This window comes from Mirounga leonina, unplaced genomic scaffold (genome assembly GCF_011800145.1).
Source record: "Mirounga leonina isolate KUSES-001 unplaced genomic scaffold, KU_Mleo_1.0 Mir_175, whole genome shotgun sequence".
In the NCBI taxonomy this organism is placed as follows: domain Eukaryota; kingdom Metazoa; phylum Chordata; class Mammalia; order Carnivora; family Phocidae; genus Mirounga; species Mirounga leonina.
In genome coordinates this window covers 33,357,423-33,375,348 of record NW_023270453.1, presented here as the reverse complement: position 1 = coordinate 33,375,348, position 17,926 = coordinate 33,357,423, and the positions used below count along the sequence as shown (strand labels likewise).

General features: G+C 48.6%; 1 protein-coding gene across 1 annotated transcript in view; it reads right to left on the bottom strand.

The window, feature by feature from the left end:
• Nucleotides 1-4,071: 4,071 nt before the first annotated feature.
• Nucleotides 4,072-17,926, bottom strand: part of BMERB1 (bMERB domain containing 1) — a 115,208-nt gene continuing 101,353 nt past the window's right edge. The window contains exons 3-6 of the mRNA XM_035022322.1: nt 15,758-15,831; nt 9,055-9,169; nt 7,664-7,746; nt 4,072-5,327 (exon numbers count right to left, since the gene is read on the bottom strand). Coding sequence (XP_034878213.1) covers nt 5,215-5,327; nt 7,664-7,746; nt 9,055-9,169; nt 15,758-15,831 — 385 coding nt within the window. The 3' untranslated portion in view covers nt 4,072-5,214. The remainder of the gene's footprint in view (nt 5,328-7,663; nt 7,747-9,054; nt 9,170-15,757; nt 15,832-17,926) is intronic.

Sequence of the window (17,926 nt, the reverse complement as noted above, 5' to 3'; positions counted from 1 at the left end):
TGCTTGCTCCCTTAAACAATGGTGTGAGCAAGGGTGAGAAGCCCGAGGGACGGGGAGGAAGGAGGTGGGGAAGGCCCTGGAGGTGCTGCTGACTCACCAGGCCCCAGCCCCAGGACTTGACCATGAGGGTGGGGGGCAGGTGCAGGAGAGCTGGAAACCGGCCAGATCTGCACATTAGGAAGGTCACTTTGGCTTCAGCGGGGTGTACAGGTAGGTCAGAGAAAGAATTGGCAGGCAATCCGAGAAGTTCTTGGCACAGGGGATAATGTATGAGGGCCCAGGAGAGGGGCCAACAGACCGCATAGCCAGAAGAACCGTAAAATCCCAAGAAAGCTTCGGTGCCCCCCAAAATGAGGCGAGCGGATGCCATGGGGCCAGGGATGTAGGGAGGGGCCAGGTCCAGAGTGCCTTTTCATCCACACGAGAGACTCTGGATTTCAACCGAAAGGTGTAGGCACCGTTTTGAAGAGGGGAATGACAACTAGGTTTGTGTTATTCAGAAAAGCCGCTGGCCACTGTGTGGACCGTGACCAGGTGCTAAGGAGGCTGGTTCAGAGCGAAAGGTAATGGTGGTTACACTGGGGGTGTGGTGGTATGCACAGACTCTAGGGAAACTTGGTTTCCTAAAGCTAAAGACTTGGCAATTGGGTGGATGTGTGGAGGAATAAACGAGCCGAGGTCACATCCTAGGATAATCTTTCTTGAGATGGGAAACTGCAGGGGAAGCTGAGGCAGTTTAGGATGGGGGTTGGCCAACTTTTTCTTAAAGGGCCAGCGTAAATATTTTAGGATTTGCCAGCCATGGGGTCTCTGTCACAAGTATTCAACTCTGCTGTTGTAGCCCCCAAAGCAGCCGGAGACAATATATACACAAATGCTCTTGGTTACCTGCCAACAAAACTCAATTTACAATAAACAGGTGATGGGACCGTTCACTGGCCCCTGGTTTAGGATATGTCACATTTGATGTGCCTTCTCTGGTTCCAAATGGAGAGTCTAGGAAGCAGTCGGGGAAGTGGGTCTGAGTACAGGAGAAAGGTCTATTCTAGGTGAAGGAGGGAATCCAGGAGCAGTCCGGGTGCAAAGGCCTTCTATGGCCAGGAGTGGGGAAGAGCAGAATGCTGAGGGCCAGGCCCTGAAGTCAAGGAAGAGAGAATGGAGACTGGAGAGAGGTCCTCCCGGGTGGTGGGAGGTTCGCCTCGAGATGGGGCATGTTGGCAGTGTCATAACTGGGCCATAACACCCCACAGAGCTAGTGTGAGGGTTGACTGTGTGGGTGGGATGTAAATGTGGGGTGCCAGAATATGCCACCCCAAGGAATGCCCCTTTGGCATATGGATTATTTCCGAGCTAAAGGCCCTTGAGAACCAACAAGTGCAGAGAAAGCTCTCCTTTTATAAACGCAATCTCCCTTTATAAAGGAAATTTCCATTCATAAAAGATGTCTCTCTCCCACACCAGGAGGAGAAGTCTCATCAGTGGAGAAGGCAGGTCTTACATCTGCATAACAAACCTAACCACACAACTCTTGTTTACCATACTTCTTCTGGCCCTCTTCCCATAACTTGCTACCCTATTGGAAGCCCCAAACCCCTTTTCCTTTTAGTTCAGATGGTATGTGGGTTCAAGTTCTAAGGACCTCTTTGGGTTGTTCATTGCCCAGTGCTCCCACATGTACTTGTTTTTCTCTTGGTCTTCTGTCTTTGGCCCAGCTCACTGAAAGGACTCCAGCTGGAAGACATGAGATGGGTAAAGAAAAGAATTTTTCCTTCCCTACATAACCACATGATGACATCCCCAGTCAGAGGGGTCAGGGATAAAAGAGTGACAGAAACCAGATTTAAATAGGGTGAGGATGGCACTAGAGATGGGGAATGAAGACAGCAAGATGGCGGACAATTCTCAACATGTAAAGCTATGAAGATGGACAGAGAGATGGTGGCTGCAGGGGAAGATGGAATGGAGTGCTAGTTGGTTGGTTGGTTAGTAATGGGAGAGATTTGTTTCAGTTCTGATGGGGAAAGAAAGACCTTTTGAGACTACAGGAGAAGGGATGGATTAATGATGATTCCACCAACAACAACCCATAGGGCGTTGCTCAAAGGACTTGGGAAAACTTCACCTGTACGGTGGAAGTGATGAGAACATATGCCTCTGGTTTTGATGTGAGGAGCTACAGAGAAAATGCACACGTGGCTCTCAGTAAATGTTTCTCCTGTTGTATCTTTTCTGCTCCAGCTTCCAAAATGAGTGAGTCTGGGTCTGCAAGTTTTCCTGGCTTTGATGGCAGCCCTAGTGATCTGGGAACATCTTGAATTATTACTTTTTTCTGTTCTTGTGTGAAAGCCTGAATAAATGGTGGGGACTTTTGTTTAAAACGAATCAGTAGAATTAGCAGGAACATAAATTAGGTGTACCCCAGGGCTCAGGGGATGTACTAGAGGCAGGATTTTTATGAGGGTTTCGATCTCCTTTGGCTCATTGGATCAGTGAGTGACTGCTCTCTAATTGGTCTGAGGTCAAGCCTTCCAGACCCATGTTTTCTACAAAGAAAGAAGAGTGGCAGCCCCTTTGCAGCCTGGGTTTTTATTGCAAGAGTGGGAAGCATCCGTGGAGTGGCTTGAAGAGCGTTCCCCTCCCCCCCGCCAAAATTCATGTCTACTTGCTATCTTAGGATGTGACCTTATTTGGAAATAGGGTCTTTGCAGAAGTCATTAAGCTAAGGATCTACAGGAAAGCATGGTGGGTTTAAGGTGCACCTTATAAGAAGAGGATAGGACACAGACACACACACAGAGGACAAAATCATGTGAAGACAGAAGTGGAAACTGGGGTGATGAAGCCAAGGAATGCCAAGGGTTGCCAGGAGCCACCAGCAGCTGGAAGCAGTGAAGAATTCTTCCCTAGAGCCTCCAGAGGGAGCATGGCTTTGCCAACATCTTGATTTCAGACCTCTGGCCTTTGGAACTGTGAGAGGGTACATTTATGTTGTTTTAAGCCACCCTGGTTGAAGTACCATGTTATGGGAGTGTCCTGGAAAGCTCACAGACTCTGGCTTCATGCTTGATCTAGGGTAGAGAAGGAGGCCATGGGGTCCCCTAAGGCCAGCGTGGTGGCACAGACAGTGGCCAAAGACAGCCTCTTCTGCTTCAGAGTGGCAGGAAGTGATGTGCAGGCCAAAGCTCAGACTGAGGCACAAATACATCTGAGACAGTGGGAGGGATTGAGGGTGTGCTGCCCCCTGGGGGGGCCATGGAACCCAAGGCTCCAGGGTCCTCAGTCAGAAATACTTTGTGTCAACTGCAAAGCTGCTGTGACTTGAAAGACCTTCAGATTCACTTTTGATTTACAAATATTTTTGAAAAAGGTGACCCTAAGAACTTTATTTTTATCTTAAGGAAAAAATCAGAAATTCAGATAAAGCTCTGTCCCCCACGGTATTTATCTTGACATTCTTTTTTTTTTTTTCCCAAGATTTTATTTATTTGAGAAAGAGCATGAGCACGGGAGGAGCAGAGGGAGAAAGACCATCAGACTCTGCACTGAGAATGGAGCCCGATGTGGGGCTCAATCCCAGAACCCCAGGATCATGACCTGAGCCAAAATCCAAGAGCCGTACACCCAACCAACTGAGCCACCCAGGTACCGTGACATTCTTGATAATACTGAAAAAGTAAAAACAGCCTAAATGTCCGATAGTAAGGAAAGGGTTAGATAGATTATGGCATAGCCACAAGATGGATTACTAAGCAGCCATCGCAGATATTTGTGAAGTGTTTAATGTTACAAAGAGCTCTTAATGATGTGGGAAAATGATAGTGATATAACGCTCAATGAAAAAAACTGGTTATAAAATGGTACAATATGATGCTGATTGTGGGAAAAAAGAACACATGAAAGGAAATCTGCCAAAAGGGCAGTGTGGTCTCAAGTTGGAAAATTTGTGGGAGATACGAACAGAAAACAAGAAACTTCTTTATACTTTCTATACTTTTAAAAGGTTTACTGGGTACATGGATGACTTCCATAATCAAGAAAAAAGTAAAAAAAAAAAACGTTAAAAATGCTGTGTACATGGTTTCCATTTTTATTTTCTCTGATGGATGATTGCACATCAGCGAATCTTGAGTTACACGAACTACATTAGGCCGGTCACGACACACACACGTACAGAGAGGTCACACGGGCTGTGCCGAGCTGGCTGTAGCAAATGTACATCAAGTTACACAGGTGGAATTATTAGGCTGATTAAAATACACCACCAAACGATGGGACACGGTTGGGTCAGGCCACCTCTCCCGCCCGCCACTGCTGTTTCCGGAGGTCTGTGTGTTAAGCTGGTGAGTGGTGTCCTGCTGGCACTCCCTCCAGTGGGCCACAGTGGGTGGAGGGCGCCTGAATCAGCATCTGCTCTGGGTCCCCTTCTCATCTGCCCATGCCTGGTGTTGGAGCCTCCAGCTCTCCGCTACCTCTTCTGAGCACTGGTTGTGCCCCAGCCCAGGCCCTCATCCCGGCTGTGCTCCACACACCTGGGGCAGACATTGCAAGGGAAGGAGTAGCCAAGAGCGAATGGACACACTTCTGATGTGAACTGTGCCCAGACACAGGAGGGGAGGAAGCAGGAGACGTAACCACAACACCACACACAAGCTCAGTCTTTACAGATGGGCCCTCGTGTCTCCAAGATGCATGGGCTGTGTGGAGCCCTCCAGAGCACAGCCCCTGGGAGAGGACAGACGGGGGACAGGAGCTGTGCCCATCTGGGGCAGGCCTGATAGCAGAGCTAGAAGGGTGGGTGGGGGATGTGTCCAACATGGTGCTAGATTGTTGAAAAGTCACGACTATACACACCTGGGGATCATGCCCCTCTCCCAGTTCATTCGCACAGTGGGTTAGATAAAGATAGATAGCTAGAAGTGGAGATAAATGTTTTCAAGGGAGGACCTTTCCTGGTGGCTGGATAAACAGTGAGACAGACTCCTGGGTTTGGCATGCTCTGGGGGGGGCCATGCGACGGTGAGGGACTCCCTATTGCTACACTCTGTACAGGGTGGCCGGGCCCGCCTGCCACGCCCACGGCCCCTGGCGGCAGTCACAGGCTAGCCTTCAACCCCTTCCGCCTTGGAGAGCTCTTGGGCCCCGGTGAAATGGGGGCTATGAAGACAAGAGGGTGGGGGGGGTCCCCGTGGCCCTGGGGGCACCCCACGTGGGAGGCTACATGATATTGCACTGGGTGGCCCCGCAGCAATCCTTGATGAGTGCCAGCCCAGTCTTGGCCACTGTGGGCTTGCTAGGTGGGGGCTCTGCTTTCTTCTCTGCTCGGGAGCCTGCAGCAGGATAGGAGCATGGAGGGAGAGAGGGGAAAAGGGAGAGAGGGAGAGGTGATATAAGGAGAGCCCTGACCATCGGCAGCCCCTGTCCCATCCCAGCCCCTAGTCAGGTCTTGCTCCAACTCCACAGATCAGGTTGGGTGCAGCGCTGGCATGTGTTTTATATGGTTCCAATGACTGTTCCCACCCACTGGCTCTCAGTCCTCAGCTTCCAGTCACAACCTTTAGCTCTTATCCTATTCAGTTCTCTTCGCGGTTGTATCTGCCAAGCCTGGCACAAGGTCTGGCACTCAAAAGTATTTGGTGAATGGATAAATGGGAAATTTTGTCACTTTAACATGGGGCTTCATGTCTTATGATCATACATTATCTTTTCTGATTCCTCCAACACTTGTTTTCTGTTATCACTCCTTCCAGAATGCCTATTAGAAGTAAGTTGGACTTTCTTATTCTATCTTCCATGTTTTGGAAGACATTTCCATCTCTTTGTCTCTTTGTGGTACATGCTGGTTAATTTCTTCTGCTCTGTCTTCCAATTTATGAATTCTCCTTTCAGCTCTGTTTAATCTATGAGTTTTTACTTCTGTGACAATACTTTTTTTAGAAACCTAATTGTTTGCAAATCTACCAATTCTTTTCTCATGGTATCCTGCTATTTCATTTTGGGTTTTATCCCTTCTCTCTTTCATCATTTTAAATATACTTAGTTTATTGTCTCTTTTAGATAGTTATCTCTGGTTCTTGGGAGGACATTCTCTTTGTGGCATCTACTGACTCCACTCATGGTGGTTCAGTTCTAATGGGTTTAAAATTTTTATCGACAGCTCATTTTCATGGAGGTTGTTTTATCTGTGGGTTACATATTATGGGATGCAGAAGATTCCCCACTGAGCAGTTTTGCATTTGCTTTGCTGGGGTCTGAGATTTCAGTGGCTTTATATTAGTTTTAATTTTTCAATTTTAGATCCCAGCACTAGATGATTAGGGTAAATTTGGACACTTGGCCCCTTGCATGGGGTACAGACTTGGTGTTTTGATTTCTTGACACATGACTTTTTGCTATCCATAACCCTGCATAAAAGGCAAGTTTCCTTGCCCCTTCCCCACACTGTTAAGTGGAGTTTTTCTAACACCTTTCATGGAAGAGACAGTCCACTGAGAATGCAGGATTTAGGCAAGGACCATGTGCCTTGTGATATTAGGGGCCTGCAGAAGGTACCTTCTTTCTTTATTCCCTTGCACTCTACCCCACATTTCACGGGATGTTAATAGATGGTCAGGGAAAACTGAGTTTGTGGCCATAGTAGATGGTGGCAGCCTTTTGAGTTTTGTCTTCCTACCAAGATTCCCAGTCCCTTCACTCTGATAACAACCAATGTCCCTGTGGCTAGAGGAGTAGGCTTGCAACGCAGATCTGGCCAATCATAGTACCCCAGCCTCTTGATGATGGTGATGGCCTAGGGGGTGGGAACATGATCTGAGAAGGGCCAATCAGAATATTCCCCTGAGATTGATGTGTTTGGATACAAGGAGAGAGAATGTATGGTGTGGTCTTGCTGCTGCTGAGTTATGGTTCTGGAGTTCAGGCCCCATGAAGAAGGCCTGTGTAGTAGGAGAAAATGAAACTCACATACAAAGAGGGGCAGAAATAGAAACAGAAGGAAAACAAGGGCATTCTAACAGTGTCCAGTCCCCAAAGCTGGTTCCTGTTGCTCTTCTTCCAACAAATCCCCCTTTTTGCTATTGCAAATTTGAATTGGGTATCCGTTTCCTGTAACTAAAAGGAGCCTCACTGGGTCGACAAAGAGAAGCAGGACCTGTTATCACTTTTATAGGCTAATAGACATTGGCACCAAACAGAGGGTCAAATACGTAGCATTTCCCAAACTTGTTTCACACAGAACCCTTTTCACTCTGATTATCAACAGAGGTTGGAGTTCCCTGAGCCTCAGCCCCCACCTTTTTGCCTCAGTGGCCACGCATCTCCTAAGAAATCCACCAAACCTGTGATTGTTAAGGGACAGCTGCTGCCAGGACCAGCTACACAGTCTGCCGAACCCAGGGCAAAATGAAAATGCAGGGCCACTTGTTCCAAAACTATTAAGAACCTCAAGACAGCAATAGCAGAACATGAAAGCAAGCACAGTGCCCTTCTGGGCGTCAGGGCCTGGGCAGCTTCCCTGGTGGCATGCCCATGAAGCTGGCCCCAGCTGCTGCCATCGTGTGCCCAAATCTGGTCTCTAGAAAGCATTTTGTTGTCCCCACTCTGGCTCTCGGACCTCTTTTAAATTTCCTTTTCTCCTGGATGGGGGAAGGAGGAGGAATGCACTCACTGGCTGGAGATTTGGTTACTTTATCTAGAGGTTTTAACTTGATTCTCAGGAAATCCGCCATTTCCTTGTCTTCTTCTTGCTCCCTGTGAAGACAGGTATGTAAAAACAAGAGGGAAGTAGAGTAAACAAGGAAAGCATCAAGGAACTGAGGAAATGGGGCCAGAGGTTAAGTGTGTGGGGCCATGAATCAGGCTCTGTGGCTGGTGTGGGTATGCTTTTGTGTGTTATGTGCGGCTGGTGTGAGTATTGTGTATTATGTGTGGCTGGTACACGTATGCTGCGTGTTACGTGTGGATGGGAAATATATGTTCTGTGTTCTTTGTGGGTGGTGTGTGTATGTTGTTGTGTGTTATGTGTGGATGGCGTGTGCATGTTGCATTTGATGAACTTGCTCTGAAGCACAGACACGTATCAACAATGGAGTAACTGTCTCCCCAGGGCCAGGGTGAGATCCTGGGGCAGAGGCAGGGCCATGCTAGGACCCAGCCTCTGGGGGGGGTTCAGTGAGCTGAGTAACACCCCCCTGACCCTGTGCCCTTAAGTCACCTTACACATCTGAGCTCCCATGAGGTATGTGGCAAGTGTCAGAGAGCAAGTCACCTGAACTCTTCCAAGGGTCATCAGGAACAAAGTTAGCGGGCCCAGGCTGGCTGAGCCAGGCGAGGAGCATTCCAGCCTTCAGAGGACCCAGGAAGACACAGACAATAAAGAGCTAGATGCCTTCTGGGCTGGAAGAAGCCCTGTGAGCCTCTTTCCTTGTGGGGAGCTCCAAAGGCCTGGCTCCAGGACAAAAATACTCAAGAATCAACATCCGCATCTTCCTATGAGCAGGTGCCCTGTGGCTCCAGGGCCGGTGGTTGTCCAGATCAAGTGGCAGGTGCATCTGCAAATAGGAGACCCTGAGGGATAGGGAGGGGTGCTGGAGCCACCAAGGTGGGGAGGGGCGAGGGGGAAGAGCACAAAACCGGGAAGTGGAGAGGGCAGGCAAGGAAGCAAGTCAGTTCAGGGGGCAGGGTTTCTGCAGAAACCCACAGAAGTTTCTGGAAGTGGCCTTGATGAACAGTGTGCCTTGGGAGAAAGGTCAGGGAAGAGAATGTGTAGGACGCTCTACCATGTGTCATGGGATGTAATTCCTCCCCAGTCACCTCCTTGAATAACATTTACTTAAGAACAGGTCTTTGCGAGACTTTTTGGAGCTGGATTCCAGTTCCCTTGGAATGTGCAACAGATCCTCAGGCCAAGAGGCTGGGGGTTCAGTTGGATCCAGTGTGTGGGAGCATTTGCCGAGGCCACACCTGTCAGGCCAGGCCGTGAGTCCCTGCAGCAGAAGATGGGGTTGGGAGGAGGCCAAGGACTGCGTTCTAGCAGCACGGGGACGGGAGCCCACTCACCTTAGCCGCTCGACCTCTGCATCATCCACCAGAAAGTCTCTCTTCTGCACCAGCTTGTGGATCTTCTGTATTAGCTCATCTTCTCTCTGCTTCTGCGGCTTGGTCTTTTCTTTTTCTGGGAAGAAGAAAACACCAGCAAAGAAACAGTCGAGTGTAACTGCTGGAAGCACGTGAGTCCAGGGGCCAGGGTTGGGTTCCTGGCTCTGCCAGGTCACTCGCTGGGTGACCTCTTCAAGGCTCAGTTTCCTTTCCTATAAAGACACTGGTGGGGCTTAAAGGCAGTGGCATTAGTATATGGCTTAGCCCAGAGATGGCCCAGTGGCAGGTGTTAAGGAAGTGGGAATGATGAAACAAGGGGATCATGCAGAAGGCAAGGGGCTTGGAGGGCTCAGGCAGGGGTGCTGGGGGAGTTACTCTACAGCCAGGAAATCATCCATGCTGATGGCTCTTGTCCTGTCCCAGATACCAAGGGCTGGAAGGCCAAAGAGAAAAAAAAGACCCAGGGCTGGAGATGATGACTGAGAAAAGGAGGAGGGCAGAAACTTGAACCTGCTTTGGCTCCCTCTGTTCAGACCCCTTCAGAAGATAAAAAGTGTGGGGCGACTTGTCTGCAGGCACCACCCACCAGCCTCCAGGCACCACCCACCAGCCTCCAGGTACCACCCACCGGCCTCCAGGTACCACCCACTGGCCTCCAGGCACCACTCAACTGCCTCTAGGCACCATCCACCTGCCTCAGGCATCACCCACCTGTTTCCAGGTACCACCCACCTGCCTCCAGGCACCACCCACCTGCCTCCAGGCATCAACCACCTGCCTCCAGGCACCACTCACCTGCCTCTAGGCACCCCCACCTGCCCCCAGGCATCTTCCAACTGCCTCCAGGCACCACCCACCCACAGGCAGGCACCACCCCTTGCTTGGTGATGTGATCCTTTTGCTTGCCAACATCATCCACCTACTTGCCAATGAGAATTGCCAGCTTGCCAGCTTCGACCCTGCTTGTTGGCACCACACACCTGATTCCTAGCATCTCCACGTGCTTACCAACGTGATTCTCCAACTTGCTTCTCATCTCCTCCAGCACACCTCCTTAGCACAGGCCATCTCTTCCTGGACCATGTGTGCCCTCCTAACTGGACTCCCTGGCCTGTCACCCCAACATGACTGTGAGCACCCACTGTAGAATCAGACAATCCTGCCTCCACACCCTAGCTTCTCCTCTCCCTAGGTATGTGACTCTGGGCATGTTCCTCAACCTCTCCAGGCATCCAGTCTCTCAACATAGATAATCATGAAGTTGCTGCAAATTTTAAGAGAGAGAAACCAAGGAAAATAGTAGGCTCACTGCCTGTATGTAGTAAGGGCTCATGAACTGTCAGCTGCTCCTATTGTAAGCTATCATTTTACATCATCATTGTTGTTTTAATGATTAAATGCTCCCCTCTTAAATATTTACTGAATCAAGTACAGAAGAAATACTTAGTTAATGAATAAAAAGCCAATCTCATAGCATAAGTGTGCAAATGAGAAGTGCTTCATAAATTGCAGCTATTATATTTGTATTCCCACGAGCTCGTCACTTTCTTTTAATCTCTGTTTCTCAACCTTGGCACCGCTGACATTCGAGACTGGATCATTCTTAGTTGCAAAGGCCGTCCTGTACGCTATATGGTGTTTAGCAGGATCCCCCCCACCACAGGTGTGACAACCAAAAATGCCTCTGGACATTGCCCAGTGTCCCCTGGGTGGGGGGCAAAATCACCCCTGGTTGAGAACCACAAGTTTAGTCCTTTTTAACAACCCTATGAGGGAGACACTATTTTTATGTCCAAGGGGAAAGTGCCATGGCCTCTCTAGCTGGGGCTATGCATCCCCAGTTCTGAGGTAGTGGTAGGGGCAGTGGAGGTGAGATGACACATCTTGGCTTGTCCCAGAGGAGCCCTCAAGGCAGACAAGGCCCCAGGCATTCTCTCCAGCCAGACATCTGCACCCACCACCGGGGAGCTGGTGAATGATCTTCTGACCCTGGCTGGCGAGGCATGAATTTCTTGGCCATTCAGTGATCTCTTTCTTTAATATCTTTATTGATGTGTTGCCAGGAGCACTGTTTCTCCCTCCCACCCCCCAACCCCCCACGCTCAGCTGAATCCATCTAGACACCTGACCCTGGTCCAGGAATACACAGAAAGACTCAACAAGGAGTCCGAGGAGAAGGTAGGGAGAGGTGAGTAGGAAAGCAGAAGAAGAAAGAAAATTTTAATATGTGAATTTCTGCACAAAGGTCACTGGGAAAACTTGATTTCCTGGGAGAATCAAGGGGACCAGCATTAAGGACCTGAGCTCTATTGCTAACTGGTCCCGTGACCTTGTCAACCCATGGTTCTTAGCCACATAGTCAATGACATTTCAGGCAGAATTCGATCTTCATGTGGGATTCCCCTGCACTGTAGGTTTTGGCATCCTTGGACTCTGCCTACTGAGTATGGGTACTGGTCTTGTCTTAATTTAAATTTCTGGTATTTTATTTATCATGGATTGTGTGTGTGTGTGTGTGTGTGTGTTTTGGTATTTTTAAAAATTTTTAAAAGATTTATTTATTTTATTTTAGAGACTGACAGAGAGAGTGCATGTGGGTAGGGTGAGGGGCAGAGGGAGAGAGAATCCCAAGCAGACTCCCCACTGAGTGTGGAGCCCGACTCGCAGCTTGACCCCATGACCCTGAGATCATGACCTGAGCCAAAATCACAAGATAGACACTCAACCAACTGAGCCACCCAGGCGCCCCTATTTTGGTATTTTAAATATTGCATTAATATATTATTTGTCCTGCTTACTGAATTTTTTGGTGTTCTAGCTGAGTACCTTGTCTTTCTCATCATAGTCCTGGTTCTGGTCAGTCAGGCACCCCAGGGACTATGTCAGCCAAAGAACCCTGCTCCCATCCATTTCCACCTGTGTTCTAGAGGCTGCCACAGCCCCGACTGGAGCCCCTGTGGCCTGAGGTGGTCCTGGCTGGTTCAGTGGTCACACACCCATGTCTCCTTTGCCTCAGCAGCTCCCACGTGTTCTGCTGAGCCAAAAGTGATCTCAGAAATCAACCCATGTTTGGCCCATCAGAGCTCTCCTTGGAGGCTGAAAATTAGGACATAGAGGCCCTAAGAGTTGGGGTTTTTGTTTTGTTTTGGTTTGTTTGTTTGTTTTTACTGTGAAAGAGAGGAGAAGGCAAGGGGATCAATGCTCAGAGATGAAGACCCTTTGCTCTTCTTTGCTCCCGCCTTTATTGGTCCTTCGGGATAATCATAAATCTTTATCATTATTTCTCAAGCATGTGATGTGTGACAAGGGGTCTTACTGAACTAGGAGGATCTGTTTACGGGAAGGATACGATATGCTAATCTGCGTGTTCTACGAGTTCTGCTAAACATAGAAGAGTTGGGTTTTTGTGTGAGAAGATCATGGGAGGGAGATGGAGTGGGCTTGCTTGGCTCTTCCAAAACAGGAGAGAGAGAATGAAAGAGAGACAGACAGAGAGGGAAGGAATATTCCAACAGCTTTCCTGTCTCTGGTTCCGAACCCTTGTGAGGTTGGGTTGAGCTTCAGGCCGGTATTGGGTTGAGTAGTATCCCCCTCCCCCGAAAAATGTCATGTCTACCCTGTTTGGAAATAGGATCTTTGCAGATGTAATTAGTGGAGATGAGGTCATATTCACTACGGTGAGTGTAAATCCAATGACAGCTGTCCTGTGAGAAGGGGAGAAGATGCATAGATGTATAGGGAAGAAGCCATGGGATGAGAGAAGCAGAGATTGGAGCAAGTCAGCTGCAAGCCAAGGAGCACCAAGGACTGCCGGCAGCCACCAGGAGCAGGAAGAGGTAAGGAAGGATTCTCCTCTAGAGCCTCTGGAGGGAGCAGGGCCCAGCTGACACCTGGGTTCCAGACTTCCAGCCTCCAGAACTGAGAGAGAACCAATTTATGTTGTTTGATGCCGCTGAGTTTGAGGGAATTTGTTAGGGCAGCCATAGGGAGCTCATACAATGGCCCAGGGCTCCAGAAGCCTCCCCCATCCTTCCAGTAATTGCCCATTTGGTGCTGCCATTGCGGGGGGGGTGGTGATTTTTATACCTTTGAAACTAGTTCTTGGTGGGATACGAAATGCGACAACAGAACCGGCCGTCCCCACAGGCTGGCTCTTCACCCTGGCTGCTCCTCACGGTCACACGAGGCTTTAAAAAGTGACCCGTGCCAGGGGCGCCTGGGTGGCTCAGTTGGTTAAGCGACTGCCTTCGGCTCAGGTCATGATCCTGGAGTCCCGGGATCGAGTCCCGCATCGGGCTTCCTGCTCGGCAGGGAGTCTGCTTCTCCCTCTGATCCTCCCCCTCTCATGCTCTCTGTCTCCCATTCTCTCTCAGATAAATAAATAAAAAATCTTTAAAAAAAAAAAAAAAGTGACCCATGCCAGAACTCCACACTCACTGAATAGACTTTCTAGTGGATGATGTCTGGACATTGCTCTTTTTGCTCCCTTCTTTGGCTGTTGACTTTCTATGGTAACAGTGTTCTCAAGATATAATGCACATACCATGACGAGTCCCCCATCGAGTCATGCAGCCATGACCACAATCAATCCTAGAGCAGTTTGATCACCTCCAAGAGAAACCCTGTACCCGTGTGCTGTCCGCCCACATGGTGCCTGGCACCTGGTGAGTACTCGGTGGAGCAGTGGTGTCTGAAGGATCCGCTAGCCCCGCACACACTGTACCGAGCGCTCCCACGGTTTGCATCTCCCACCTCATGGCATCTGCACAACAGCCATGGGAGGCTGGCATTATTGGCCTCGTTTTGCAAACAAGGAATTTAAGGCTCGGAGAAATTAAGTTGCTACATGAAGGCCACCTGTTTGGCCAGCCTGGATTCAAAGCCAGGTCACTGGACTCTAAGGGAGGGGTTCTTGGGGCACCTGGGTGGCTCAGTCGGTTAAGCGTCTGGCTTTGGCTCAGGTCATGATCCCAGGATCCTGGGATGGAACCTCGCATCATTGGGCTCTCTGCTCCGCGGGGAGCCTACTTCTCCCTCTGCCTGCCTCCCTCTCCCCCTGCTTGTGCTCTCTCTGTCAAATGAATAACTAAAATCTTAAAAAAAAATAAAAATATAAAGTAGGGGCTCTTAGACAGGTAGCAATTTGCACCCCCCTACCAGCGTATATTTGGCAACACCTGGAGACATTTTTGGTTGTCACAGCTGCGGGGGAGGTGCTACGGGCATCTAGTGGGTAGAGGCCAGGGGTGCTGCTAAGCATCCTCCAGTGCTCAGGATGGGCCCCCCACCGGCCCCAACAAAGAATAGCCCAGCCCTACATGTTCCTAGTGAGAAGGCATTAGAACAGTGCCCTGTTCTACAACGCATTCTCTCTTTTTTTGAGAGAGAGAGAGAGAGAGAGAGATTGAGTGTGTGTGAGTGGGATGGGGGGAAGGGCAGAGGGAGAGAATCCTGAGCAGACTCTCCGCTGAACATGGAGCCCCACATGGGGCTTGATCTCACGACCCTGAGATCATGACCTGAGCTGAAACCAAGTCAGACGCTTAACCAGCTGAGCCACCCAGGCATCCCCCAAGGCAAGGTTCTTGAGACACAGTTGTGTTGCTGCACCCAATACACCTTCCCTTAGCACCTGCCAGGCCCTCATTCCTGCGCCTAACCCAACCTAGATGGGCAGGGAAGGCTCTCTTGGGAAAAGGGGCCACATAAATTAGGACCTGAAGGATGGGTAGAAATTGTGTGTGTGTGTGTCTGTATCTGGCTTTATTCCACATACTTGAAGCAAAAACAATATCTTCCAACCCAATACCTACCAAAGCAGATAAGGCAATATCTTAAACGAGATGTAAAATAGATTTCATAAAAATTTTTTTAACATGCCACTTTTCTCATTAAATATTTGTGGGTTTACAAAAGATAATTATGGTTCATAAAAAGGAACTTAGGTTAAAAGGTAATAGGTTTGCTACTGCCATGTTAAAATGAATTAGTCTATAAATATAAGGGTGGGTAGAAACTTGTTCAGTTAATGACAAGAACAACAGTAATAATTTCTTAAGCACTTACTAAAGGATGGCAACTGTGCCCAGCACCGTACATATTTTTCCCTCAGTCAATCCCACAACGACCCTACGAGGTAGATACCATTATTGTCCCAGTTGACAGGTGAGGAAACTGAGTTTTGGTGGAGTAAGTTGCTCCAGGTCATGTCATTAATAATCAACAGATCTAGGTTGCACTCCGAAGTCAGAGCTTGTAACCCCCATACTCTACCCGTCTCCAAACAGAATAGTAATAGTAATAATCATTAATACTTACTGGACTCTTCATTTTGGACCAGATGTGAAGCTAAGCCCATGTCTTGCCATGTTCAGTGTATCACAATGAGATTTATACCCAACGAGTTAAGTGCTGTGACTGGTACTACCCCATTTTCAGAGGATGGGAAATTGAGTGCCAGATAAAGTGACTTTCCCAAGGTCACGGAAGGGGCCAGAATGAGGACTTGAAGCCAGTCTACCTGACATGGAGTGCTGCATTGCAAGAATGGGGCTGTGCTGGGATAAGAGATGAACTCTGTCTTCCAGCCCTAAGGGGTACAGATGGGGCTGGCCCAGGAGGCTCTGGGCGGCTCCTTAGCTAGGCTGGAGTCCCACATGCTTACCTGGGATGGCGACCAAGTTCTGTAGCTCCTGCTTAAGGTCCATAATGTCGTTGCAGAGCTGGATGTCGTCCATCCTGGGGAGACAGGACACCATCCCACAGCAGGTTACATTGACAGAACATTCTACACCCTGAGCATCACTCAGGTTAAACAAAGGGTTTGGGGAGGATGATGTCCTTTGTAAGGACCACACACACTCTTCCTACAGGTTCTCCCTCAAAATAAGAGAAACAGGGGCTCCTGGCTGGCTCAGTGGGAAGAGCTTTCGTGACTCTTGATCTCAGGGTTGTGAGCTCGAGCCCCACATGGGGTGTAGAGATTACGTAAATAAATAAAAGCTTTATAAAGAAAAAAGAAAAAAAAACAGAAAGTGCCTGTTATCCTACTACTTAGAAATGACTGGTCACTGATAATGAACCCTTGATGGAATTGCTTTTGGTTTTCACGTCCTCACTTCTGTTTGCTCATATGAGTGAGCTCAGGCCGCAGGCTCAGTGTTTTCTCTTAGCAGCTATGTTAAAAAATGTTAAACATTATGGAAATTTACAATGTAGAGAAAATCTCCCTCAGTCCTTTAGAAAAAAAATAATAATGTCAACACTTTGGTGTATATTCCTCCAGATTTTTTAAAATGTTCATGTTTATACTATGAGTTATGACATCATTGCTATTACACAAAAACATTTTGCAATTTTTTTAACTTCATGATATACCTTGAGCCTGTCTCCATGTCAGTACATGCACACCTTCTCGTTTTTAATGGCTACATAGTATTCTACTATATTTTACATGGTGATTTATTTAACCATTCCCCTAAGCACAGACATCTGGGTTGTTTCTAGGATAAATTCCTAGAAATACATCAATTCCTAGAAAAATTAATCCCTAGAAATTCAATCACTGGGTCAAGTGACATGAACACTTGCATTTTACCTTTTTTTTTTTTTTAAAGATTTATTTATTTATTTGAGAGAGAGTGCACATGCATGCACACTCACAGTGGGGAGGGGCAGAGGGAATGGGAGAGAGAATTTCCAGCAGATTCCGAGCTGAGCGAGGAGCCCAATGCGGGGCTTGGTCCTAGGACCCCGAGGTCATGACCTGAGCTGAAACCAAGAGTCGGAAGCTCAACCAACTGAGCCACCCAGGTACACCAACACTTGCATTTTAATTAGGAACTTCGAAATTGCCCTCCAGATGGATGGTGCATGATATTCCTGCCAACTGTGTGCAAGGATGCTCACTCCTATAATCTCAGTCATCGGGGTGCCCAGACAGTCTTGCATCATGCATTACAGTTTTGTAGATCTGCTATAATATTAACTCATACTGTTGTAAATGATATGTGTACTGGATATCTGGAATTTCACCGAGTGTATTTATCAGGGCTGCTTTAATTACCCCCTTATCTTGATTACTTATGTGGGGTTTTCAGGTTGCGCTTTTTGGGGTGTCATTTGAGCCACTGTTGTCTACACACAGATTCATATAAGGCTTTTTCTTCAAGTTGGATTACTTGGAGTGGGGGCTGTGGATTCTCAGAAGTGGCGCCCCTGAGTACAACGGGCTTGACGTGGCTACAGCTGTTGAGACATATTTTCAAATCGCTTTCCCATGGGGCGTGGAGGGTATTTGCCTTCATTCTGCCAGGCTCCAAGCATGCAGCAGCCTCCTCTGCCCCAGGGAGCCGAAATTTAGGTGGGGTGACAGAGGGTGAGCACAAATACAACAGAACATCACATGTGCTGAAGAAGAGTAAAACGAGGGGTGGGGGGCGATAGAGGGGACAGTTTGGACACATCATCCTCCTATCCCAGGAAGAGAGAGAGGGGAGCATTCATGTTCTCAAAGGACTCGATTGAATCCAGATGGCAAATGGGAACAGGACAAGCACTAGAAATGAATCCTCTGAGTCGACTGATCTTCCTACCTCCTTCCAAGGATCTGCTGCCCCCATTCAGAAGCGCCATCCACAGACCAGCTTGGGGCCCCCCTGCCCTTTGCTGGCTGAGAATCGCCCGTTATCACCCCTTCTGATCCTAGCTCCCAGCTTTTGGGACAAGCCACAGAATCATCTCCCTGTTGCCAGAAGCCCCCCCCAAACATTTGTCAGGCCCTGCCCTGAAATGTCCTAGCAGGTGGAAGCTGCCTCAAGTGAGCTTGGGGGCT